General features: G+C 42.3%; 1 protein-coding gene across 1 annotated transcript in view; it reads left to right on the top strand.

Annotated features, from left to right (window-relative positions):
• The window catches only part of slc36a1 (solute carrier family 36 member 1), an 80,027-nt gene that overhangs the window by 19,261 nt on the left and 32,852 nt on the right, over nt 1-27,914 (top strand). Inside the window, exons 5-10 of the mRNA XM_079556311.1 lie at nt 1,720-1,809; nt 3,323-3,407; nt 8,866-9,093; nt 14,531-14,629; nt 17,855-18,021; nt 19,960-20,129. Coding sequence (XP_079412437.1) covers nt 1,720-1,809; nt 3,323-3,407; nt 8,866-9,093; nt 14,531-14,629; nt 17,855-18,021; nt 19,960-20,129 — 839 coding nt within the window. The remainder of the gene's footprint in view (nt 1-1,719; nt 1,810-3,322; nt 3,408-8,865; nt 9,094-14,530; nt 14,630-17,854; nt 18,022-19,959; nt 20,130-27,914) is intronic.

Consider the following 27,914-nt stretch of genomic DNA (forward strand, 5'->3'; position numbering starts at 1 on the left):
AGGTTTTCCTCTTTCAGCCGCTGTGTCGAGCTTTTCCATAACAAAGGCCAAACCGGTCTGACCAGGTGTAGGTTATGGATATGGAGTTACATCCACACACCCAGGCTCAAACTCTGTGAACATTAAGTGACTAGTGTTTTTAACCTCTTACCCTCCGCTGTAACCGAGCGCATTTCCTCCGGTTCAGCTTTATCCAAATCTAAAAGCTTCTCTACTGGAGAGCAACAGTGCAATGCCTCATTTGAAAGCTAAGACCTGACCAGAGCAGAGCTCACTACTGACACCTACTGATGAAAACATTTCAAAAAGACATCGCTTAAAGGTACACTGTGTAGCATTTGGACTATGCTGTTGCGGCAAAACAAAACATGCTCCTAATGACACAGAAAATGCTATCACTGCAGTGTGCAATAAAAGAATGGATTTGGATGAGAAACTAACCTGTTTAAATCTCAAATTTTACTGCCTTTTGTCACATCTCCATGGAGACGAGCTGGAGACGTACCCACTCCCAGTAAAGTTTACTGTCTTATCTTAGCAAGGGTGAGCTTCATAAATGTTTGTTTGTACATATAATGAGGTATTTTTCAATGATGAAAATATCTGTCATAAAATAAATGCTGGTATTTAAATTTTATTTATTGGGTCAAATTCTACGCGGTGTGACTTTAAGGCAGCTTTAACTTTTGTTGTGTTTTTGTAACTTTGTCATTGATTTTTTTTTGTCACTTTTTTGTTTTCATCCTCTTTTTGATGTTTTTGATTTTTTTTCGTTGCTTTTTTAAGATTTGGTTCAAGCCAAACTGGAGAAAATGCTCAGTTCAGGTGGGGGTTAAGAGGTTAAACATCTTAGTTTTAATGTCCCTTCATTTTGCTTATTTTATCATTTGTCTCGTGAGCCAGAGATTTCCAGGAAGTAGCTACAACCTTGTGCTGCAACAGTCTTTCTGTCACGCTTATTCAGTCTAAAATGCTGACACGTTTGGTGTCCACGTGTAGCATGAAAGGCGACAGAGTTGACGCTGTTTTCCAAATATGGTCATTCCCTTTCTGGGAGACGCAGATAACGATGAGGAAAACGTCACAAACATTTCTCAAAATGAGGTTTTCATCAACTGTCCATAAAAAAGTCACTTAGAACCTTTCTGAATAAGCTGTTTAGATTTCGTCTTTGAAAGTATTGTACTATTCTGCCTTTACTAGCTTTACAGATGGCGAATAGTCTCTAGTAAAGGACCAGGAAGTGTCTTGCTGTTTTGGTGTGATTTAGTGGAAGGACTGTTAAACTGTAACATACAGAAACACAAAGAATGCATAAAACAATCTTATTTGGGCAAATATACAATGCAAATATAAAATAAAGTGAACTAAAACCTCAAAAAACAATAGCATAGTGAGCGATTAGCACAATGCTAATTTACATGGGAAAAGCAATAGGGATGCTAACGGTATTAGCGCCTAATATATTCTCACAAATTACGAATTGGAAACATGCTAAAATGACTAAATTTGGTGTCTAATAGAAGCTAAGATTGTTATAATTTGAATTCTTACAGATATATATTTTTGTAGGGCTAAAATAAAATGTTCCAGGCAGAAACACTGGAGTTTGACTTTCTGTGGGACTGTTAGGAGCATGACTGTCTCGAGCGTGACTGAACGGCTCGATGATTAAAGTGATCATGTCTTTGTTTACATGTCTGTGTTTATCGTCTGCAGGCTGAGCTGCCCTTCGCTGTCGTACGGTGACGCCGTGCAGTACGGCCTGGAGAACGTGTCCGGGCTGCGGAGGCACTCGCAATGGGGAAAGTAAGACTCATAACCCTCCTTTAGCTCATGCTTTATTACTGAAACACACGCTTTTATTGTTGCCCAAAGCTGTGTGTGAGAATCAGTATCTGAAATGTACATGTTTATGAAGTGTCAACAGAGGCAGTATTGACTTAAAACAACTTGAAAATAGGAACGAGTCACACGTCGCTCACTGAAACACAGGGATTTTACAGCAAACTATATTTTGCAGGTCACTTCAACCCAAAAATATGTTTTAAATTAGCAACGATAAACATAAGAATACAAAACAAAATACAAAAAATACTCCATAAACAAGAAAGCTTGAGACCAGTTCCCCCCTGCACATTGTCGTTTATTGTGCAATTAAAGCAGTACTAAGTAACTCGTGCTCCTAGAGGCCATAAGCGCCACTGCAGGTGTCGTAGTAAGTTGTGTTTTTTTACTCATTAATTGTCCGTGAGAGTAAATCCTACGTTGACAGAAAAGACAAAGGGACAGAGGGATATGGTTCATCCAATTACACAATGGAGATCATTTTTTTCACTCAAACTTGGCTGTAAATACTGTTTAAGTGGTGCTAGCCCGCAGTTAGCTTTGCCCGTTAGCCTGTTAGCTTCTTCTTTGTGATTCCATTAGTGTGTATTGGGGAAAGAGACACCAGGGGGAGATGAAAGACCCTCCGATCATCCCATTAACACTTGTATTACCCCCAGAGGGACGACGGGAAGGATTTATTAAGGTCAACAAGTTGCTTAGTACAGCTTTAAATGAATATTTTCAACAAAATAAAGGATTAAAACTAAATACAGACTAAAGTGACAAAAGAAATTAATGGGACAAAGTGACCCAAACTCACACAACCAGTTGCCATGAATGTAAAACATGAAGAGAGAACATATGTTGGTGAATGAAAGCACTAAACTGATATGTCCCCCTTTTAAAGGCGATATATATGACTGTTTGGAGCTTTTAAAGGGATCTTTCAGGATTTTTGACACGGGGCGTCATTTCCTAGTTATCCAGAGTGTTTTGTTTTTTTTTTACTTCATGCAGTTCTTTATATTTGAAGAGTTTAGTGGTGCTAGGCTAGTGCTAGGCTAGTGCATGTCTATGGTAACTAGTAGCCTGCATTAAAAACCTCTTCAAAATCATGGGCTCGTCCTCCAAACGTTGCCAGATCTGATTTGTAGAAAGCTCCTTTGTGAATTCCACGTGTAGTAAAGCGGCCGCAGGTAAACAAACTACTGTAGATCCGGTAACCGAGCAGATCACTCCGCCGCTGCGCAGCTACAACCAGGAAGCTGCTCAAATATAAGTTATTTTAAATGCAAAATGAGTCGACACAGACGTTTATATGGTTAGTCTGGTGTTATAAGTGATTTGCCTCACGTGCACTGTGGGTCAGACTGTTTTTACTGCAGGCTACTAGTTACCATAGACATGCACTAGCCTAGCACCAGCCTAGCACCACACTACACTATAAGCTGTACTTTGTTTTTCCATCCTTGATTAAACTGTCTGTTTTCAGGCGAGTTGTGGAAGTGTTCCTGATCATCACTCAGCTGGGCTTCTGCTGCGTCTACTTCGTGTTCCTGAGCGAGAACGTCAAACAGGCGAGTGCGGCGCAGACTTTTGCAAAAGTGTGAAACCGAATAAAAGAGGAAATGAAAGAAGGAAGGAGGACTTTGTGGGAAAGTAAGAAGGAGGAAGCAGGAACTGGTCTAGGCTGGAAATGCACACCAGAGCATTTTAATTTACTTTTTTTCATCGTTTTTAACCATGTTTTATATTTTGATCTGGTTTTATTGATTTAGTTGTGAAGGTCAACCAGCCTCACCAAACAGTTTCATTCATTTATATTATATATTCACCCTGCGTCATGTTTTTTCTCTTGGATGTGAATAGTCGGACATTATCGTTTTGCAATATATCGTGAAACATGTGAAGTTAAAAGGATGAACTAATCGAAATAGTCCTAGTTCATTTGTTAAGATGTAATTCCTGCACTTCCAGTAACAATGCTTTTCCTCTGTTTGATTTCTGGAAGTATTTATATTTGCAATAGGCTTCTGTTTATGTGACTGCTTTGTGTTTAGAGGCTTTTTTTTTCATCTTGCAGCTCAGAAAAAGTTTTAAACCACTTATATTTTGTTAACACTTTTGGACACATGAGTATTTTCACATTTTAAGGTAAATATATGACTGATCGGCCCCTGAATATCGTGATGTGTGACATTCAGAGTTTATTTAGTCAGACACTAGGGTTAGAGATGTTTGAATCTTTACCTTTACGAGTTTCAGCGCCATCTGCAGGCCGTCAGTGTGTGTCACTTATCAGCTGCTCTTCCTTCGGCCAGTCTTACCCCGGGATTCCACATGATCCGCCTGTGCGCTCAGCTCCGCTCCCCCCCGACTCCGAACGCCCACTGTCTCCGCTTCAGTCTGCCTGGTCCTCTCCGCCAGTGCTCCAATAAAATAATAAACAACTATTTATGAGCATGTGAGCTATGTAAGGATTAAACAACGAGGAGCCGTGCATTCGACGGTTATAATGCACGACGCGGAGTCAAGAACACCACGACGCGCAGCGGAGTGGTGTTACTCCGCGAAGTGCATTATAACCGTCGAATGCACGGCTCCGAGTTGTTTAATCCGCTTATACCATGGTCCCACAAACGTAACATTTATAATAAATATTTGTTTCATTTACTAAAGTCACTAAATATGCCAGACCACCGTCACTGAAGGCTGGTCTCAGAGCGAGTCATTCTCCACAGCTATTACGAGGATCTCAGTCAGGCGCAACGAAACAACATCAGCACAGAATCACAACACAACAGGACTAACCCGGCACTTTTCCGTGGAAGTAAACACCGATATGCGGCACTCATGGGCAGGAGTTATTTCACTTTTACGCTGTTTAATCTGAAGCTAGCTAGCTCAACCAGCTCAACTGTTTATGGAAACAGCTGCGGTGGAGTCGCTCACACCTGGGCCCCCCCAACTCAAACTTTTATGACTGACTTTACTAATCCAGACAAATATGTATAAATGCAGGATCATTTTATGTACGCCTGAAAATCATGAACAGTGCCTTAACCGTTTTCAATAGAAATGTAAAGCTCATATGTTATTAACAGTAGCTAACCTAGCTGCTCACTCTCCTCTACTTCCCATTTATCAAACATTTTGTTTTGGCCAAAAACGTTTAAATTAAACAAAATCCATCTCATGTTCCTGTCAGTCACTAATTACGCGTTTATCTGATTCAGCTGTGTCATGCGTTGCTATGGCGATGCCCACAGCGGAGTGACATCCCAGTGATTTAACTACCGGACTACGTGTGCGGTTATACGAAAATAATGCACGCTTGTTAGCACCCACCAGCCAATCAGAATCGAGTATTCACCCAGACCATGGTATAAGCCGCGTTGAAGCATGAAGCCTGTGCCCCCCTCCTGCGCGAGGGAGAGAGAGGCAGGGAAAAAAGTTACACGAACGAAAGCAACAGAAGCTTAATCGGGTCGTGTGATTGTTTTTGTGATAAAAAACTCCGCAGAGGGAATCATCGAGGTCACTTTGTGTGAAATAGTGACATTTTCTTCAAAATAAAGTCCGCTCGGAGGGAATTTACTTTGAAAATACGGAAATTGTTGTCGTTCTCTTTCCCGTTTGGTGCGTCTGAACTGTGGAGCTTGATCCGGTCGGAGCTGACGGGGCGCAGACGGACCTGAAAATAGGGTTGATCCGTATTTTTATCGTGGCGAGGCGGAGTGTCGGAGAGGCGACGCAGGCCCCTCGGAGCGGAGTGGACGATGTGGAATGTTTCTGAACGTTCAACATAGCAACGCATTTGCTGCGGAGGTCGGGGCGGAACAGAGAACGTGGAATCTGGGGGTAACAGTCCTGACAGGACCATCAGACTGGCCACGCCCCCTGCCGCCCGGTGGCCTCAGGGTGACGGGGGCGTGATTACTGGAGGAGGGTGTCCCAGGTGTGTTTCCTGATTTCGATGGCTGCTTTTATCCAGCGCTTGAATCTGTTGGTTTCAGATCCGCTGACCTCGTCTCAGGTAAAGATTTCAACATCTCTAGTCCTAGTTTCTGACCCAATAAACTCTGAAAGTTATACTAGTAACACAAGTCGACACAATGAACGTATCGGGTCATGAGTCTGGTCACACTGATCTGCAATGTGATCCACAAACTGCAGGTTTTTTATAATGTTTGTTCTAATCTAATGATTAACAGTGTAGTTGCTCTATCTTGGTTGTGTGCGTTTCCTTCCACTAGATGGAGCTGTCTGCACGGGCGCTGCTTTACTGTCACACCTGCAAATATCACATTATTTACAAACTGCAGACGCTTCTCTTCAGTGGTTTTATGTGAGAAACTGTCAGATACAGAACATTAAAGGTGAGGGATTACAGTAAAAGTGTCCTGACTCTGCTGATTATGATCTAATCGTTTAATCTGCTTCCCTTTCTTTACCTGAGAAAGTTCTTGTTCTGGTCTGAAGTTTGGCAGATAGCGTGTGTAATTCAGTCTGACCTGATCATTATTCCTCCTTTGTTAATTGTCATGCTCTTCATCCGTATCATCGGCGTCACTGAAGCTTATCAGGTCTGCACCTGTTCACTGTGACGTCTCCATCCTTCACACCACTCCTCAGCTCCTCCTCCTCCTCCTCCTCTCAAACTTTCATCTGTTCAGTCACTCATTCCTCTGTTTGGAGCCTGACCAGAGACGTTCATAGTTGCTGCATCTAAAATGTACTTAGCTTTACATTCATATTATTGTGTTCAATCATATTCTCTGCTTCATGTTTCTTCTCCCACATGGACAAAGCTCAGACCCAATAGTTGTTTTTTTTAAAAGCAATTTACAAAACAGGGAGTTATTACCCCCTTTTCTGCTCGCGAGGGATTTTTGCGTTTGTGAGCACGTTTAAAGAGCTTTAACTCCGCAGTGGAAACACGTATAGGGCTACAATTTGGTCTGTCATGTCACCCATCACACAGTCTCTTCAGGGAGGAGACTGCGAAATCCACGGGCCAGGTCCAGTCGACTGAAGAACAGTTTCATAGACCAGGCTGTTAGGAAGCTGAACTCCCTCCCTTCCCTGCCCTCCCTGTGCTTCCACCCCTTACTTTCCCAGATGAGAGAATTAACCATTTCGATTCATTGTGAAATTAACTGACAAATAAAATCTTTGAAATTGAATTGAATGAAATCATGTCTACCAATACTTCCAGGAACATTCATCAACAATGTCCTATAGTGTATTTATTTGGATTTATAGGCTGCTAAATATGGGAATTTTTGAATTCCGGTTTGTGTGATTATCTTCATCTTCTAGATTTTCATTTATTAGGATAAAGCTTTACTCTAGTAGAAGCAGGATCTCGATCGGATCAAGGGCTTTGAGTTATAGCTTCACAAAGATTCCCAGATAGAAGCCATATCAGTCAATCTGTGGCTAGAATTTTTTTTTAGCACTTCATGGTTAAAAGATATTTTGAATTCTGATTTTTGACAACGCCGGGTGATTTTTACCTGAGATGAAACACCAGGTAAAAAGAACTACAAAATCTATCAAAAATCTATCAAAACATGACAATACATGACTCATGTGAGTCATGTTCTTTAATATTAAACTGTGTCATGTCTAGTAACATGAAAGAAAAGCAACATGAGAGGACCATATAAAAATTCTCAAATTACTGGAAAATTCCTAAAAAATGTCATAATGAAGATGTAAAGTTGTTCTTTGTTCCACCTGTTCCTGGATATGTGAGACTTCTCTGGTGAAGCTCAGTGTCCTCGGGAGAGAGAAACTAAATATGTCTGATTTTGACTCAAATAAGTCTGTGTTACTCACTTACTGTGAGGCCAGAGGCACGAACTCTGAGCCTGATTAATTTCACTAACCCTCCCCGACCTTCATCACTATTGCAAACATCTGTGTGTTTTGGAGGAAAACACCCAGGCCATCAGAGACGTCAAAGACAAAGCTGAAGCCCAGAGACCCAGGACACTCTAAACTCAGCATCATGAAAATCACATACATGGATTTGCTCCAGGGAAAAAACACCCGGCACAACCAGAGCAGTGTAAACAATTGTCAACATCCTCAATGCACCGACTAAGTAGCTCAGGGATATGTCTGAAAGAGAGGCTGTAAGGTAGAGCAGGTTATAAGTGAGAGAAGGACTATAGTTCCAGCTCGGAGCGTGTTGGAGTCTGTGCTTCTGGTGCAGCTCAGTCTTCTGCGCTACAGAAATGAGAGGAGCCGTGCTGTTTTCAGCTGCGTGGGCAGGGTGTCACTTTGCTCACAGGTGCTCTAGTGCAGTGTCTCCCAACCAGGGATACGGGGACTTAGCAGGGGGTACATGGAGCTATTTCGGATTGTAGGGAAAACTGAACTTTATTTTGAAAGGGAAAGCTATATTTTGCAGTGAAATTTGTAGGTTTATTTAGAACTGTTAGGATCTGGTTCTTTTGTATCACGCGAGAACAGTTTTTATTTGCCATTGTTCCTAGTTACAAAGTTGTATAACCAGCTGGTGACTTCAGAGAAAGAGAAGAAGTGAAGTCCAGACCTCCGTTGACAGTCTCCTTTTATCCTAGTCTTGCACTCCTCTACGCAGAGAGGCTGACTGCCTATCAGTGAATCAGTTGTTTGTGTCTATGTGTTTGTATATTATCTGTTACTTTGCGTTATGTTCAGAATGATTATGGTGTGGACCATTGTCTATCAGCTCATCTCAGTGACATGGTCTTGTTGTGTAGCGTGTGAGCAAAGCATGAGTCAGAGGCTTGTTCAGATTTTGTTAGAATCCTTACAGAACACAACATTGTCTTTCATTTGCAAATAGCGCTTTTAAGTGATAAACTACAACACTTTGAGGTAAAGGGTCCAAGGGGTCCACAAGACAAACAAAAGGTTTGGAACCACTGCTCTGGTGTTCTGTCCAAGGCAAACGTCTGGTCACCTCATTCATTACAGACGTCCTCCCTTTGCTCGGCCTCTCGCACGAAGCTCCTCCTAAAGTGTTTCTTTGTTTTCCAGGTGGTGGAAGCCGCCAACGCCACCACCTTTAACTGCGAGCAGAACTTCACCAACCAGACCGGCGTGTTGGTGCCCAGCTTCGACAAGCGGCTGTACATGCTGTGCTTCATGCCCTTCATCATCCTCCTCGTCTTCACGCCAAACCTCAAGTACCTCGCGCCCCTGTCCCTCATCGCCAACCTGATGATGAGCGCCAGCCTGGTGCTCATCTACTTCTACTCGCTCACGGTGAGGCTTTAATGTGGAAGGAAAGAGCGTTTAACAGGGTCGTGCCAGCTCTTAACCTCTGACCCCCAAGTCTAAGAGCTTCTCGACTGGAGAGCAACAGTGTAACGCCTCATTTGAAAGCTAAGACCTACAGAAGTGATCATAAAATGTACATTATACATCACACTTTTGTTGCATTTTTGTCTATTTTTGTCTATTTTTTGTCAAATTTTTCTCTATTTTTTTGTCAAATTTTTCTCTATTTTTTTGTCAAATTTTTCTCTATTTTTTTGTCAAATTTTTGTCACTTTTTTGTTGAATTTGTGTCTATTTTTTTGTCAAATTTTTGCCACTTTTTTGTCGAATTTGTGTCTATTTTTGTCTATTTTTTTGTCAAATTTTTGTTACTTTTTTGTCAAATTTTTCTCTATTTTTTTGTCTATTTTTTGCCACTTTTTTGTCGAATTTGTGTCTATTTTTGTCTATTTTTTTGTCAAATTTTTGTTATTTTTTTGTCAAATTTTTCTCTATTTTTTTGTCTATTTTTTGTCACTTTTTTGTCAAATTTGTGTCTATTTTTTGTATTTTTTGTCACTTTTTTGTCGAATTTTTCTCTATTTTTTTGTGAATTTTTGTCTATTTTTTTGTCAAATTTTTGTCACTTTTTTGTCGAATTTGTGTCTATTTTTTTGTCAATTTTTTGTCAAATTTTTGTCAATTTTTTGTCTATTTTTTTGTCAAATTTTTGTCACTTTTTTGTCAAATTTGTCTATTTTTTGTCAAATTTTTGTCACTTTTTTGTCTAATTTTTCTCTATTTTTTTGTCAATTTTTTGTCACTTTTTTGTCTAATTTTTCTCTATTTTTTTGTCACATTTTTGTCACTTTTTTGTCGAATTTTTCGGTCAAATTTTTGTCACTTTTTTGTCAAATTTGTGTCTATTTTTTTGTATTTTTTTTTGTCAAATTTTTGTCACTTTAGCTTTTAGATTTGGGTAAAGCCAAACTGTAGAAAAAGTGCTCTGTTCCTGTGGGGTTAAAAGGTTAATTTGAAAGCTCACTTTACATCAGCCGTTGGTGAGTTTTGCCATTATTCCTCCTTTAGTTCTTTTAGTTTGTGATTGTTTATGCAAAGTCTGGCTGTTTTCGACCCCTGCCTTTACACATTTACTGTCGCTTAAATGCACATGTCAGGATGTGCTTGAACTTTGAAATCCTCCTCCGGTCACAGCGATGCGGTCACTCCCGGGTCAGGTCAGTCACTGCTGTGAGAACATCAGGTCTGGGTGGGTCGGGTCGAAACACTGTCTACTTTAATGTATTGCGTTCGCTTTGGTTTAGGGGGAAATGAACATAGTTGAAATCAAAGCAAGAGCAAAAACCGAAAGGGTCAAAATTCAGTCTGACCCGGTATGAATGTCCACATTATTCCCATCCTGATAATTCAGTTTTATTCTCCTTTTCATCCCCGTGTGAGTCCTGGTCTCTGAGGCTCCTCACTGTTTCTCCTTTAGACGAGTTAAAGACTTTGTGGCTGATTTTACAGTAAAATCTCCAGGTCCTCTTTGTGCCGCATGTATCATCCTGAGCTTCCTGTTTGTTTGGGCCGAGTGCTTCCCTGGGATTGACCTGACAGGCGCTGCAGCTGCACCGGCCATATATTTCCCAGAATGTGACGGGACTGATCAATTGTCCTCGATTAAAAAACACCAGGCGATTATCATGATCAACCTTTATTAAAATCACGATTAGATTAAAATTGGACTAATTGCCCAGTGGTTCCCAAAGTGCGGGTCGCGAGGCCTTGAGTGATGTTTTCAAGATGAACCAAAAAGAAAAGACTTTTCTGTTTTGAGCATATTTAGTGTAAAATGTCAGTGTAAAACAGCCTATAATGTGTTTATTTTGAATGATTGAATGGATGGATTTAAGTACATACAGTATTAACCTCAACCCCCACTTTAATCAAGCGCATTTTCTCCAGTTCGGCTTTATCCAAATCTAAAAGCTTCTCGACTCAGCTTTTAAATGAGGCGTTGCACTGGCCTATAGGCTAAGACCTACAGAAGTTTTTCTTTGTGTTGTCACTTTTTTGTTGCCTTTTTGTTGTTTTTTTGACATTTTTTTGTTGACTTAGGCTGTGTCCGAATGTCCACACTATTCCCTATATAGTCACTATATAGTGACTATATAGTGACTATATAGTGACTATATAGTCACTATATAGTGGTCACATGTTGTAGGGGTCTCCGAATGTCCAGAGAGAAAAAAGTAGTCCACTTGAAATTTCCCACAATGCATCTCGAAAAGTAGAGAGCATCGATGGTCACTAAACAGGTAAATATAGACCACAATGCACTGGGAGAGTGGGAGAAGAGCCTGACAGAGACAGGTCTTTGAACTAAACACGACTGAAGTAAATCAGCTGTTTCAGTCGTGTGTTTGTGTTTCTCAGGAATAAACGACCAAAATATAAACGGTTACGGTGAAAAGATGCTAACGTTAGCCGCTAACCTTTAGCTCGAGCTAAATGACCGACAGCTTCCTCTCAAATAATCCAAGACATTCATGTAAAATCCATGTTAAATATAAAGTATCTGACTCGTATTAATCCATAAATATTCCACTGTCTCTGAGTTTGGTCTTTGTCACAGAAATACTTTATTCCCGGAGTTTAGCAAACTTTTAGCAGATGTCGTCACTCAATCTGCTGGTGTTCGGACACCGGGCTCGGACCCACTTTCTTTGAGCTCACGATGGAGGGATTTTTTTTTTTGTGATGATAGTTTTAATTGAAATTTAAATGTCAAATAAAACGCGTGTAAAAGTGCCAAAACAGTCGTTCTGTTTCATAAAATAAACGTTTGTAACAATAAATAAGTTCAGATAAAAAAAAATTAAAAAAACATCTGCAGCCGCAGCTCGCGTGACGTCACGCAGCTCGGAGAAAGTCGTGGCTTCTGTCTGAATCACCAACAGAATCAGTGACTATATACTGCGGGCCTATGTAGTGAATGAGGGGTCAGGGACTAGGGTGGACATTCGGACACAGCCTTATAGTCCGGAAAATATGGGCAGCTTTTTCCTCGTGTTGTCCCTTTTTTCATCATATTTATGTTGCATTTTTTTGTCGCACTTTTGACACTATTTTCACAAAGATTTTAGATTTGGTTCAAACTAGAGAATAAGTGCTCGTTTCAGGTGTGGGGGGTAAGAGGTTACAACAAAAACCCACACTTCTTTTCTCACATTCTCAGCCCTTGGCCTTTCTACTGCCCCCTACTGGTCATGTTTTGGCTTAATTCATACCTGTCAGAATTACAAATAGCCCCCCCCCAGGTCATATTACGACCCGGTTCTGCCGCGATCCGTCTCTCTTCCCTCCCACGATTGTTTCCCCTTCAGCTTTTTATGGATAACGCCAAACCCGGCGCCGACAGAAGCGGCAGATTACCCGGCCCCGTCTCTAACCAGGCGTTTCATCACCGCCACGCTGCCCTTTATACAAAACGCCCTGCTTTCCCTACCTCGAGAGGAGCGGAAACAAATCCTGTGCATCAGAAACAGTTCAAACTTACGGCCTTTGGGGGAGGTCGAGGGCGCCGCATGAATCATCCCAGGAGTCTGAAACAAGGGGGGAAACGAGAATCCGAAAACGCATTACGTGGTCGAGGCGGAGAGGGAGGTTTTTGAGGTTACGGCCCAGATTAAACACATTCATCTTCTCAAACGATAATAAAGCAAAGCTGGAACCAAGATTATTTTGTATTGCCTTTGCTTCTGTGTGGGACATTCATGAGCAATAACCTGATCCTCTCCTAACAACCCCTGATCTATGGCCCCCCACTGTCTGATCATCATTATCAGTATCGCTTTGAGCTACACTGGTGCAATAAAAAACAGTAATGAAATATATAACGAGGAGGAGAGAGTTTAGTTTGTCTTGTATACTGTTGTTTACAGTTGCCGTTTTTGCAGAATGTACATGATATAAACAACATCCACTGCATAATCAACGCCAATCCAGTCTTTATGTACTTTACTCATGGCCCATGTTCCTTATTTTGTGAGTTATCTTCTCATTCAGTTTTACTTCTTGTATAATATTAATCAATTTTTTAATATCCAGTGCATTACTTTTTTTCCATTCCTTTGTTATGGTCTTTGTGATTCTGAATTTGAAAGATATATTTTTCATCTGAGTTTATATTAATTGGGGTTTTTCCCAATATAATATTTTTTTATTTTTAACCTCTTAACTCCCGCCTGAACCGAGTGCATTTTCTCCAGTTCAGCTTTACCCAAATCCTGTAGGCCAGTGTAACACCTCATTTGAAAGCTAAGATCTACAAAACTCATCTAAATGGATCTTTTTCCTCACGTCATCAGATTTTTTTTCCATCTTTTTGTGGGGGGGGGGTTATTCAACTCATTTTTGTAACTTTTTGGTCATTTTTTGTCATTTTTTGTCTTTTTATGTCATTTTTTTGTCATTTTTCTTTCACATTTTTTTTCCACATTTTTTGTCTTTTTTTGTCACTTTTTTCGTCACATTTTTCGTCTTTTTTCGTCACTTTTTTGTCGTTTTTTTTGGTCTTTTTTCATTTTTTTTCTTTTTTTTCACATTTTTATTTTTTTTGTCACATTTTTCGTTACTTTTTTGTCTTTTTTTGTCACATTTTTTGTCTTTTTGTCACATTTTTCGTCACTTTTTTGTCACATTTTTCGTCTTTTTTTGTCATTTTTTGTCTTTTTTTTGTCTTTTTATGTCAACTTTTTGTCATACTTTCGTCACTTTTTTGTAATTTTTTGTCTTTTTTTTCACATTTTTCATCTTTTTTTGTCATTTTTTGGGTCATTTTTTGTATTTTTTTGTATTTTTTATGTCAACTTTTTGTCTTTTTTTTTTGTCACATTTTTGTCATTTTTCGGCACTTTTTTGTCAAAGTTTTCTCACTTTCTTTGTCATATCTTCATCATTGTTTTCGTCTCAGTTCTGTCGCTATTTTAACACCTTTTTTCCAGAAGCTTTTGGATTGGGGTAAAGCCAAGCTGGAGAAAATGTACTCGGTTCAGGTGGGAGTTAAGGGGTTAAGTCAAGTTTCTTTCCCAGTATCGCTTCAACAATTTGAAATACGTCTTTCCAGTAAGGTTGTATTATTTTGCAAGTATAGAAAATGTGTGTGTGTAATATTCACAATTTGCCCCTTTATATTTCCTCATACTTTCTGGAGTTATCTCATAATTATTTTCCAAGCGAACTCTCCAAAATAAGGAACCCACAGTTTTATGGACCCCTGCACAAATCTGTTCCCATTGCCTTAAATTCAGGATCTCTAAATATTTCCCTCAGAATAAACCATTTCTTCATCTTTTATCTTCATACATCTAATAATTCTTTTCCATAATTCTTTTCTAATGTTCTTGACGCTTTGGTTTTGTGCTTCTTTTTCTCGCAGCACATCACGTCTCCCATCGATTTGCCCTATGTGGGATACGCCAAAGACTACCCGCTCTTCTTCGGGACCGCCATTTTTGCTTTCGAGGGCATCGGAGTGGTGAGTCTGAAATGCTTCTTTCCAGATTTGTGGTGAGAAAAGTCTGTCATAGGTGGTTCTGGGAGACGTTAGTTATTTCCTGTGCCTTAAGGGTTCATCATTAAAATAAAAAAACTATCCTTCAGGACAACAGGAAGAACACGGGTGCAGCAGCGTCACAGGTAACGGCATGTTTTGTGCAAACTAGTGATGTCACAGTTACCGGTGTCGCGGGAAACCCCGGTAAGAATGTTGACAAGAATAATTACCGTCTTGTTTTTGAAAAAGTGTGTTACCGTGGTGGATCACCGCGCCCGTGGTGTAGACAAAGTGAGCCTCATGAGCCGCCGTCTCTGTAAGGTAACGGTGAGTGACCAAAAAGTGGCTTTTAAAGGAAACGTCAGACAAAGACAAAGTTCATTTTTCCTGCATGGCAAACTGTTTACAGTGCTCCACTCCAGACTTTGTACAGGTCTCACCTCCAGCCCCCCCAAAAACAGCACACACCTGCCTAAAACGATGGGCCATTCCACCTCACTGACAGAATCACAATAACCCATGACCTCTCTTCAGGCCATGAGTCTCACACACAACTGCACAAGCAGTGTAATACCCTCGAAACGATCAACAACACATCGTTATAGTTCCTTTACTTTGGCTTTACATGTAATAAGCACTGTTAAACTTTTTTGAAACTATTTCAGTTTGTGCAGGACTATCAATGCTTTCTGAACATATTAACACACATTAAAAAAAAACGCAATAATACCCATAACCGTGATACTTTTGGTCACAATAACCGTGAGGTAAAGTTTTCATACCGTGACAGCCCGAGTGCAAACCACCATGAACCACGACTCATTCATTTTCACCCATTCCATAAAATTTGGAGATACTTTTGAACTCGGACTTTCTGATTTATGACTTTATTTTCCCTCAGCTAACGACTTAAAGTTTGTTCATCTGTATTTGTTGAGGAAATTAATCCAATTAGTGTTGTTTGTTTGCTGGTAGATATCGCTCCAACAGAATGCATGAGCCGTCCAAAAGCTCATTAGTAAAATACACACTTTATTAACTGTTGCTCTTAATAGAATACACCCAAGCTCGAGGCACAGGCGGAGTTTTCTCTTATTGACTCTGAGCTCGTGTGTCTTTTTAAAGAGTTGTCAGAAAATCGTCCTTGGTTTTCATCAAACTCTTTCTCCCTTTTCAAACACATAAAAGCGTTCCCTGAATCACAAGCTGCTAAACTCGTGTGGTACGTCTGCTGTAATATGTTAAGATTAGACACGGATCAACACAGCGACACGCGTGTGGAGTGGCTCCGTGAGCAGATTAGTGATGTGTGAACAGTCAACGTGAGCCACGACATTAGCAGCTTTTCAAGTGCGCCAAGAAATACAGAAAACACATTTACAGTAACATTAATTCTGACTTTACACAAAGGGTGAGTGCGATCTAATAATCTCTTTTTAAAACACAGATCCAAGTCCTGCTTCAGCCCCAGAGTTTAGCTCCTGGACAGTAAAGGCCGACTGTCCAAAGGTCCAAAGTTAATAAAGTTTAACCTCTGCAGTCCTCCACACTGTTGCGTTTTACAGATGTTTTATTTCGTATTTTTAATGCTCTGTTGTAAATCAGCAAAGGTGGGAGACTCGAGTCACAATTGTCGGGACTTGAGACTTAACTTGGACTTGAGGCCAGTGACTCTCTGTGACTCGATTATTTATTTGAGTGAAACTGTTGAAAGATCAGGAGTCATTGCGTAAAAGCGCTATATGGTGATTAGTCACATGCTTTTTCAGCTTCAGCGTCAGATCAATACAGCGTTTGAAGGCGGGAGGAAATGTGTGTTTCTTTGGATACAGTTAAAGTTTTCTACAGTGAGTGAAGAGGTGAAGATTCATAAACATTTATTAAGGACTAGGGATGGGCACCGTTAAACGGTACCTACTTGGAACCGACTGAAAAGCTCCGGTCGGGGGTGGTATCGAAAAAATAAAATTCTTTTGGTGCCAGTTTTCGGTTCTTTTTCTCTCCAGACCCACATTGAGTCTAAAAAAAGCATGTATGTGATAATGAGCCGCTTCAGCACAAATGGAGCGAAGAAAAGCTACACCTTTATATAGCTCTAACTTACAGGCTCTTCAGACTTCACAAGACGAGAACTGGAGCATGAACTGGCCTTAAAGCGAAGCTACAACTACTAAACTTTAGTAATACAGATGGCAGAGGCGCGGTCTGCGTCAGGACTGAACCAGGTCTAAACCAGGACTTACTCCGGTCGTAAAACCCAGAGCTAAACTAAACCAGGACTAAACCAGGACTAAACCAGGACTCAATAAGAAACTTTAGTTTTTAGGCAAATTGAAAAGCAAAACCAAGCCATGACAACAAGAAAGACGTCTTTACCTTTAGCGACAGACCCGGAGGCGGAGCTTACGTGCTGTTGTTACAACTTTACAGCAGCTGCAGAGAGGGGAATATCCAAGCTGGTTTATAGAAAAGTGAGCCTCACTCTGTATTAGACATTGTTGGTACAGTTTTGGTAAATGATCAGTGTCAGAGTGAGGCTCACACCATGTGAGGATCTTTGACGTGTGGAAAGAAACCGTGTCCTGATGTGGATCTGACTGTGCAGCTCAGGAGGGAATAACGTCCTTTCTCTCTTATCTCAGCTTAAGTGGAAATTCTGCTCAAAACACGAAGTTACAGCAACGCTGCTGCTCCTGTGGAGCCTCTGTTGAGCTGTTTTCAGTCTTTTTCCTGAATGATGCTTTTAATACACGTTATTTTTATTGAATTAAAATAACATAGGTATGGAAAAAAGAACCTTTAAAGTACTTGGTATCGGAAAAAAAACTAACGGTACCCATCCCTATTAAGGACAAGAAAACGTTCAAAACAACGACTGAAGCTCCGGCGCAGACGGAGCCTCCAGAACCAGCATGTAAGAGCTGATTAATGACAGAAATCTTGGGGCTTTTCTGTGTTTTAAGGCGTTCTCTCAACAGTTACAGCATTTAAAGGTTATTTTATGCAGCCACACAGAGCCCAGTGACAGCGGGACTGAAGGCCTTTGAGCAAGGGCGAATCCGAGTATACAGGGCCTGGGTCATTACAGGGGAACCACTGACAGAAAAACTGACAGAAGAAAAATGCAAATATCCGTGTCCCGCTCTGCAGATACGAGGCGTGAAAGCTCCGGCTAATATTTTTGTTTTCTCTGGTGTCTGTCTGCAGGTGTTGCCTCTGGAGAATAAGATGCAGCGTCCTCAGAGGTTCACGTTAGTGCTGTACGTGGGAATGGCCATCGTCACCTTCCTGTACATCAGCCTGGGCACCATCGGGTACCTGTGCTTCGGACAGACCATCGTGGGCAGCATCACGCTCAACCTGCCCAACTGCTGGTACGGCCAAATATCTCAGAATTTACATCATAATTACACTTAACCCAGTACATTTAGACTCTGCATTTTGGACACTTCACGCCATCTCTGTCTCTGGAGATCTTTCGCCCAGACACTGGTTTTGTTTAGTAGAAAACTCTGAAACTCTTCTTCAGGAGCAGATCAACGGAGCTCGAAGCAAGCCCTTAGTTTAGAAACATATTTAGCAATACTAAGTAACTTGTTTACCTTAATAAATCCTTCCCGTAGTCCCTGTGGGGGTGATACAAGTGTTCATGAGATGATTGGGGTCTTTCATCTCCCCCTGGTGTTTCTGACCAACCAATACACACTAAGAAGCTAACAGGCTAACTGTGGGCTAGCGCCACTTAAACCGTATTTACAGCCAAAAATTATTTCCGTTGTGTAATTGGATGAACAATATCCCTCTGTCCCTTTGTCTTTTCTGCACGAGTTGCTTAGTACTGCTTTAATTTAAAAAAACAAATTATAATAAATACAAAAGAAATGTTTTAAAGGCAACACAAAATCATTTGAATAATCGTGATCGAACAGCCCTAATTTACGTTGCCTTTATATAGGCTGCATACAGTACTGCATACTGGCCTGTATTCCATTAGCGGCCGGGTCTCTGACGGGGCCGGGTTCGCGGCTGGCGGAGGCAAATTAAAGCCGGTCTCTAAAACAGGCCGGGGCTTTTATTAGAAACAATGGCGGTAGAAATATTCCCCATGTTAGGAATTTGTCTCATACTGGTGTAAATGAAAACTCACGTGCAGGAAGTAACAAACTGAACCCGGGCCGATGGGGACGCTGCGGAGGAGCTGATCCGAGCGTAGCTTTGACACAGATTTAGCCACTTTTCAAACCTCCTGTGACGATATTTGGAAACAGGGCAAATGTTGTGTGACCCTCCAGGGTTTTAATAAAGCCTCCATCGCGTCTTCAAAGCACGTCCAGCTGCTCCGTGTGCAGGTCATTCCCACGCCTCAAAATAACTCCTCCCATCAGCGCGAGCGTCTCGTCTTCTCTCGGGTCAGTCTCATGATCGATCACAAACACAAACGCTCCGTCTAAACTCGCCTTTACACAAGATAACAACAAATAATCCGGTCTGCGGTAAAAACGAAACAGAAACCTGCAGTGACACTGATGTCAAAGCTCCGCTAACAGCAACGAAACACTTCCTGTTGTCCCGACAAAATAAAAGGCGTCAATGCTCCAGCCACTGGGAGAGGGTTTGAAATGTTAATAAATAAATGAACCTAATATTTTAGGTGCAAATGGACAAAAATCTCGTTTTTCTTCGTTTTCCTGGTCGTCCGTTTTGCTCAAATAGAAATAAAGGCCTGTCTCTAATTGTGGCCTGGTTCCAATAAAGGCCTGGTCCTAGATGCCCTTGAGTAAATAAAGGCCCCGGCCTATATTAGAGCATTTACGGTATTATTTATGTTTGGAAAAATACAGGATAAATGGATCTAAACTAAACATGATCTCATCAGAGTCATGGAACACAAATTTTGCAACAGAAATGTGTATAAACTTATTCATAACGTTATCTGCTCCTCAATATCAAGGCTCATATTGCACTAATACAACTGTAAACTGGAGTTTATTCTTTATTTAGGAAGCAGCGGGTGATCAGGACAGTGTTTAGCATCGCTGCAAAACGAGACGCCCGATCCTCACTCTCTTGCCTCCACACACCTCTTCCCTCTTTCCTCTCCTGGTCCTTCGTGTGTTTATCCAAATCCATGCGCTCTCAGCTCCGTTGTGAGATCCATCACAACACTAAAAGCTGTTCAGTTTCCGTGCAAAAGCAAAGCAAAACCTTCAAAATAGTGTTTCACTTTGATCGAACCTGACTCATGACCGTTCTGTAGATTTATACTTGAACACCCCTCTCTTTCCCCCATGTCTCCCCCCTCTCTGTCCCAGGACGTATCAGTTGGTGAAGCTGCTCTACTGCTTCGGGATCTTCATCACGTTCGCCCTTCAGTTCTACGTCCCGGCTGAGATCCTCATCCCTCCGGTCGTGGCGCGAGTGGCCGAGCGCTGGGAGAGACCCGTGGACCTGCTCATGAGGACTGGCCTGGTCATCGTCACATGTGAGTGCCAGCGAGAACCATCCAGCCGCTCAAATATTACTCCAATAAAAGTACTGAAGTTGCTGCTGGAAAAAATGCTTCATATGTTGAAAGTAGGCTGTACAAATCAGTTTCAATTAGTGTCAAAAATATGAAGGTCACTCTGCTTTTTTAGGTCGCGTTCTTGTTATAGAATTCTGTGTGTTGCATTCATTCTCAATAGTTTTCAGAATTTGTTTGTGTTTTGCTGTACTAGTGCGAGTTGTAGTAAAGATCATCATAATCGTTATTCTGTTAAAGCGGGTCTATATCAGGCAATATCGACTTTTTGGAGCTTTTAACCATGTTGTTCTGCTATTTCCTTATCAAAAACACCCCAGAGTGGTTTTTGGCTTCAGCTGCTCTGCCCTCTGCTGGTGAATGACTGACTTGCTCAGTTGCACCTGTTTCTGATGGATGTGAACCTTCACCAGAATCAAAGTGTGTTCACTTTTAGAACTAATGGGAGTCCCAGAATGTAAACAGCACTGTATCAGAGCGGTGAGTCAATCCAAACATGTGTTAGCGTGTGTTTTAGCGTGTGTGTTAGAATTTCCTCCATTTAAACGAGGATAAAACAGATTTCATTTTGTTTGGTGACTCGAGTTTTTTTGGTTTGCTGTCTTCTTATTTTAAACCAATGGTCCGAAACCTCGGGGTCGTCTTTGACAACTCGCTTCGTTTTGACAAACAGATCAGATCAAGTTTTTATCAGCTGCGTGTTTTAACTAAAGTAAAGCCTTTTTAAACCGCTCAGACCTGGAGCGAACCATCCACGCTTTTATCAGTTCAAGTACTGTCCTTTTATTTTGGAGTTTCCCAGTCGTGTCTTAATCGTCTTCAATTGGTGCAAAATGCTGCAGCTCGTTTTTTAACAAACACACCCAGACGTCAGCGCATCAGCCCCAGTCCTTTGTTCGCTGCATTGGCTTCCAGTTTCTTTTAGAGTTGATTTTAAAATCCTTCTTTTTGTTTTTAAAGCCCTCAATGGTCTTGCCCCTTCATACTTGTCTGAACTTTTAACTGTTCGTGACTCGGGCAGATCCTTGAGGTCGTCAAACCAGCTCCTGATAGAAGTGCCCAGGACCAAGTACAAGCACTGGGGTGATCGGTCCGTTTCAGTAGCTGGACCCAGACTCTGGAATAAGCTGCCCCCTGATATAAACCATCACTGACTTTGGCCTTTTTAAATCCAGGCTCAAGACGTATTTAATCAGACTGGTTTTTAACACTAAGCAGCACGGCGAGACTTTTAGTACATTTTATCATATACGTTTTATTGTTTGGTTGTATGAATGTTTTAATGGATTTTATGTGGCTTTATTGTAAAGCACTTTGGTCGCCTTGAGTGTTGTAAAGGGCTCTATAAATAACATTTGATTGATTGATTAGCGTGTTAACCATTTATGAGGCTGTGTTTCAAATGTCAACTCTTCATAACTGCAGTGTGAAGTAACTTATTTCTACTACTGCTGTTTGTGCGGAGAGAGAGGGGGCGGAGTTAACTGAATCGAAGCGTTGTGTTTACCGGGTTTGTAAAATACCTCCAGAAAATATTTATCACAATGTTAGTGCTCCATAGTGGTAGAGGTACAATATGAATATGAATGCCTAAAATAGCAGATACAGATCCTTTAAGTTACAAACATTTACCAGGTTTATCAAGTTATTTCCTTGCGATAAAGATTTGATGTGATGATAATAAGTCAAAGAGATCAAATGTGTTTGCAGGTATTTATGTTTTTATTGTTCTAATGCTGCATCCTGAAGGGCGGCGTTTAGAAGCGCCTGCTGAAGAAGCCCACTGCGAGCTTTCCTCCTGGGGGGGTGACATTCTGATGGATCTGCTCCACGATGGTAGAGATGTATTCTTTACACACCAGGACGTGGAGGGTCACCCAGTTCTTCTTCCGGCCTCGGCACAGCTCTGTGTACACGGCTTTGGCAACACTTTGGACGTTGTGATCTTCTGGGGAGACTGTGATCTCCCACTGGCTCATCTGTGACTCCAGCTCCTGTATCAGGTCCATGGACACGTCCTTCAGCTCAGAACAACTCTTCGACTGCATGACCCGGGACACAACTTCATACACCAAGTCAATGATGTGCGCTGTGTGCCACTTAAACAGAGGCCGGACCGACTGAGCTGGAGGAGCAGCGGTCTGTGCTGCTGCGACGGCGCTGAACAGCTGCCTGTCCTGTGGAGAGAACGTCACTCTGTCCAGTGGAGAGACCTGCATTCCAAGGTCCTCAAGTCCGTCTTCAAGGGTCAGAGGGATTGTTCTGGTGTCTGTCTGTAGAGCGTCTTCAAGGGTCAGAGGCCTTGGCGAGGCGTATTCAAAGGTCCCAGCGCCCTCCCTTAGGCTGGTGGGAGACAGCGGGGACTGTGGGACACTTGGAAAGGACAGTTGACTGATCCTTGACAGAGTCCTCTGCACTGGGTCTGAGCTGGGATTCTGACGCCGCTGGAGGTGGAGCCAGTCCCTGATGCGCCTCATGAAGGAGTCGACGTGTCCACGGATGTTGCCCTTGGGGTGTGGCTGTGTTGACTGTGGTGCGATGTTCGTAGAGAGGATCTCTGAGAGCTGGTCGCTCAGCTCCTCGTACTGTCCGTTATCAATGTCTTGGGACAGTCTCTGATACAGGCCCTCCTTGTCAGAGCAGGCCGGCTGCTGCTCCAGCTCAGGATGCTCTGCTTTAGACTGCAGCTGGGCCTGAGCAGGCTGTGACAGCTCCTTCAGGAGAGGAGATGCTTCTTCCAGGACATTATCCGTGATGTTGGTTTGCTGATAACACAGTTTACTCACCAGGTTTTTAAATGAGCTTTTGGCATAGCAGCAAACGAAGAAGGATTTGATCTTCTCTTGTGCCGCCTCAGCTTCAAGGGGGGTGGCAGGTAAAGGGGCGTCATCACAACGGGGCAAATTTTCCACTATGATGGTCACAACGTCTGATGCAGTGTCTTCACTGTCTTGGTCCCAGGACATTGAACGTCCACCGTCCACCTCCTGCTGGTCCCCTTTACACAGCTCCTCAGCCTCCTGCTCCAGAATGTCCCTCACTGCGTGTGTGGCCTCTTTCAGACTGTCGGGACTGCACGCTTTGATGCAGGGTGGAGTGAGAGGCACAGTTGATCCTATCGAGTCTGCAGATTCTTCTTCTAAAGATTCTTCAGAGCTGGTGCATGGAAAGCATCTGCATAAAAGACACGCTTTGAAAGTATGGAACTGTGTACACTTGGGATGTCGTCTGTCTTGCGCGCTCTCGTCTGTTGGCACTTGGCGGCAGGTGACCTCTGCTGGCAGGGGCTGGTTGACCCTGTAGGTCACTTCATCGCTCACCAGGTCCACCAGCTCTTCAGAGGACTCATGCCCACGACAACATCTGAAAACACTGCATGTCAGCAGTGACTTCTTCACTGTCTTTTTGGACACGTGCGGCGTCCTGTGTGGATTTAGAGCTCCTACATACTTCCTGAAGGCCTCGAGGATCTCTTGGGAGGTGACGGACACAATCTCCAAAAACAGCTGCACCAGCTCTGCTCTGGACTCGGACCTGCTCATGTCTGCTCTTGACATTTTCTCCCAGAAGGTGTTGACGAGTGGCTCCAGCCGTTTCCTGGATATGGCAGGAACCAGGATGTGAGGGGCGCCTCCTTCCTGCTGGTCCAGGGCGCCGTCATGGTGGACGGGCTGCATCGTTTCAGTCGTCGGCTCCATCTGCATCACTTCTGTTGGAGCACGGCGCACCGCTGCAGCTCTCAGATCGTCCCTCTGCAGAAAAAAAGGTGACAAAAGGATGAGAAAGTTGTCCTGCATCTGCCTGAGGGCGCAGCTGGTCAACAATGGCTGAAAAGCAGTCGTTTCCTTGGCAATAGGCGATGCACTTGCAAGTGACTAATGGTGTATAAAATATGCACATAAAAGCGTGTATGACAGGTTTTAACGTTCAAGAGGAGTTTGACTCATTTCCCATTGACATAACGTGGCACAGCAATAAGGAAGTGAAACTGTAAACATCACAAACATGGTCAACAGATAACACAGAGCTAGCATAAAGCTAACAGAGAGCTAATGTAAAGATAAGATAAGATGATACTTTATTGATCTCACAGATGGAGAAATTGCATTCGATGAGAGAGCATCCGGCAGCAGCACCCATTCAGTGCGCACCACTCTTTTCCCACTCTTTTTTTTTCTTTGGTGAAAGATCGTTGTGTCGCGGCCGCCATCTTCACTGTTTTGGCCACAGGAGGAGTTCTGGTTGATGGGAAATCCGTAGACGATGACCACGGCGGTGGAGCTCTTGCGCTTGGCCACGATGTTCTTGGCCACACAGGTGTAGTTGGCCGTGTGGGACAGACGCGCCTGCTTGATGATCAGGTTGTGTCCACGGTGACGTAGAAGTTCCTGTCCTCGGCCGGGTCGATGATCTCGTTGTCCTTCAGCCTCTCCACCCGCATGACCTTGGAGGATGGAGAAACTGTAGCTGCCCTCTGTCTCCTCTGATCATCTGAAACGGTGCACCGCCTCCTCAGAGCGTGGTGTCCTGCACTGGTCAGCTCCACCTCGTCCTTCCTCTTCCTCCTGCACAGCTCCCTCCACAGTCGATCACCATCTCCTCGTTGGTCCCTTTTGTTGTTTCCTGTAGCTCCTCTTGTGACGCCTCCTCCGTGCTGCAGGTGTGGGGGCTCTTGGTGCCTCTTCACTGTTCAGTGTCTCAGAAGAAGATGTTTGTAGATCTCAAATGGGTTTAGCTGATAAGCTAGCAGTTTGTTTACCTTCAAAAAGCTGCTTTCTTCAGGACCATTTTGGACTCAAAGTAAACAAATCCACCAAACCTCCACAAAAACACGGTAAAGACATACAAAAGTATCCAGAAAAACAATGTGGTTCGCTGAAAAAGGCAAACAATTCACTGAAAAAAGAGCAGTTTCAGCTGCTGTCATTGACCCGCCCTCAGCCACAGGAGCTGATACTGTATTCATTTAGGCCTGTCTGATTTAGCCAAGAATCCGTTAAATAGCCAATGTTATGGTTAATTATAATAAGAATTCATTCAGATTCAGGCCACGGTTTACGGAGTTTAGCGCCAACGACTGAATAAATACATAAAGAAACACGAGTGAACAGCAACATTAAAAAGTATAAAAGACGATCAAGCTTACAATTTACTGTTGGAAATCCAGCTTATCCAGTCTTTCAGCTGGAGCCTCAGTAAGTAGGCTGACGGTCTAATGGTCAGTAAGTTGTCCTCTTCGAAAGTCAACTGTCGTCATGGCGACATGTAAACAAACTGCAGCCGCCGCCCTCTCTCTTGTTTTTTTTTGCCTTTTTTTTTTTTTGTGAACTGCGTGTGTGGTTTCTGCTGCACACTGTTTTACTGGATACTTTTGTGCGTCTTTGCTGTGGTTTTTGGAGTTTGGTGGATTGTTTTACTGCTGAGGGTTCATAACGGTCCTGAAGAAGCAGCTTTATAAAAGTAAACAAACGGCCGCTTATGAGCTTGAGACATTTGAGAGTGATGCATTTCTTCCTCTGTCGCACTGAAGCCGCCACACCTGCAGCACAAGAGGCGCTACAGGAAACAAATCAAAGTTTATTTATATAGTACAACATCAGGAAAACCAAAGCGCTTCACAAAAAAACAAAACAAAAATAAATTACATCCTGGACATAATTCAGTGAGTTGTTGGTATTAAAAGCCATTTTGAAGAGTTGATCTTTAATCTCTTTAAAAGGAACATGTAGACTAAGGGGCAGGCGAAACTGCAGTTATTTTAGACTTTTCTCTCTGTTTATATGTTTGTTAAGTGGTGACGTCACAGCTCTACTTCCGGGTTTACAGATGTGCGAGAAACTACAAAAAACTCTTTAAAACCACAATCAATATTTGTGAAACTCAGAGTTATCGAACAGACTTATTTATCAGAACCATGAGCCAAACATGCTGAACCTACTGCTGTAAAAGTCAGATTTACCAAAATCAGTACATCCGGGTTAGCGGAGATAAATGCTAGCGGCGCAGCAGCTACGCTAGCCCCGGAAGAAGTGACTTTAGTAAATATTACTTTTTTAGCAGTAGGTTTGGCTAATGAGTCTGAGAAATAAGCAGGTTCAGTAACTCTCCGCTGGGTTTCACAAATATTGAGGGTTGTTTTTAACAGTTTTTTATGTTTTTTCTCACATATTTGGCGGTCTGTGAGGAAGCGGAAGTCGTGACGTCACACTTAAAGGGACTATACAGAGTTTAAAAATGTTAAAACTAAGTATTTTCCTCCCCCTACATGTTCCAGCCATGTCCTAATGACCTGTTCACCACAACTGCCTCTAAAATCCTGCCCTGTCCCTCTGGATGGTGTTACCTCGGGTCAGAAGTGCCGTCATGCACGAGGTTAATATAGAAGCTGCAGTTACGCCTAAGACCTGAGGTGGCAGTAGTGAGTATAAAATGATCATCTTGCATCTAGTCCCTTTTAACAAACGTATTACTATAACAATATGCCCTTAAATGACGGCAGCTTTGTGCAGTTCCGACAAGACTATGCGGGAAATGCGTAGGTCGCTAATTAACCTCTTACCCTCCGCCTTAACTGAGCGCATTTTCTCCAGTTCGGCTTTACCCAAATCTAAAAGCTTCTGGACTGGAGCTCACAGACTGCCGGCCAGAGAAACGCCTCATTTGAACGACCCACAAAACTGATCACGGATTTATGTCACCTTTTTGAAGCATTTTTTGTCACGTTTCTGTCACGTCTTTTTGTCACTTATTTGTTGCTTTTTTAATTGTTTTTTTTTTGCTTTTCTGGCACGTTTTTTGTTTTTGACTTCATCTTGATCTTTCTGTACCTTTCCTCAGTTTCCTCGGTTAAAGTGTTCTTCCTGAAGATGAAAACTGTAGAGCTTTAATGAATGAACCGGAGCCGGGAGAAAGTTTCGAGTCAGAAACGCACTTGAAAAGGAATCGATTCCAATCCGACCGTTTGGCGCCGCGATTAAGTGTTCTCTGCTTTTCCTGGTAAAAGGCAGAGGATCTGAGTACACACGAGTTTAAGCTCCTGGGAAAGGTGTGTTTCACGAGGCATAGCTTTAGAAAGAGGACGCGGATTCAAAGTAAGGACTGCGGAGGATGTGGCTGCAACAGATGACCAGATTATAATGATCACAATGCTAGAATTAACCTTTTTGAAGTTTGACTCGAGTTCCATTTCGCAAGAGGCCACAATATAATAAGAAATGTCATGATTTTCCTAATTTTGTTACATTTTTAGCATGTTTTCCCAATTCGACCGTCCTTACCAAAGGGGAAGGGGAAGTGACATCACCAACAGCTGTTTTTCTTCTTCTTTAAAGTTATTGGTGGAGTGCAGGCCAAACAAAAGCGCATGTCGCCCCCTAGTGTACAGTGTCCAACAACAACATAGTGTCCAAACAAAAAAAGGAAAACTCTAAATTATCCTTCACATTTCCCTTTAGCATTATTTAACAGCTGTTTCATAAAGCTACATTATGCAAATGATCCATGTGGCTTAAGTTTCTACTAAATGAAAACAAAAGCACAAACTGCCTTCATTTAATCTGTTTACTGAGTCTACTCTTTAACACTGACATGTGACTGAGCTGTGGGGACGACAACATGGATTTTGTCACTTTTATGAAGTTTGGCTTGTGCAGAATCTTAATCCATGTTTTTTATTACTAAATGTGCTCCTGTCAATCAACAGTGGTTGTGCATGAATCACTCGAGGGTGGGGGGGATTGGCGGTGC

The sequence above is a fragment of the Gobius niger genome (genome assembly GCF_951799975.1).
Source record: "Gobius niger genome assembly, chromosome: 5".
NCBI classification, from domain to species: Eukaryota; Metazoa; Chordata; class Actinopteri; order Gobiiformes; family Gobiidae; genus Gobius; species Gobius niger.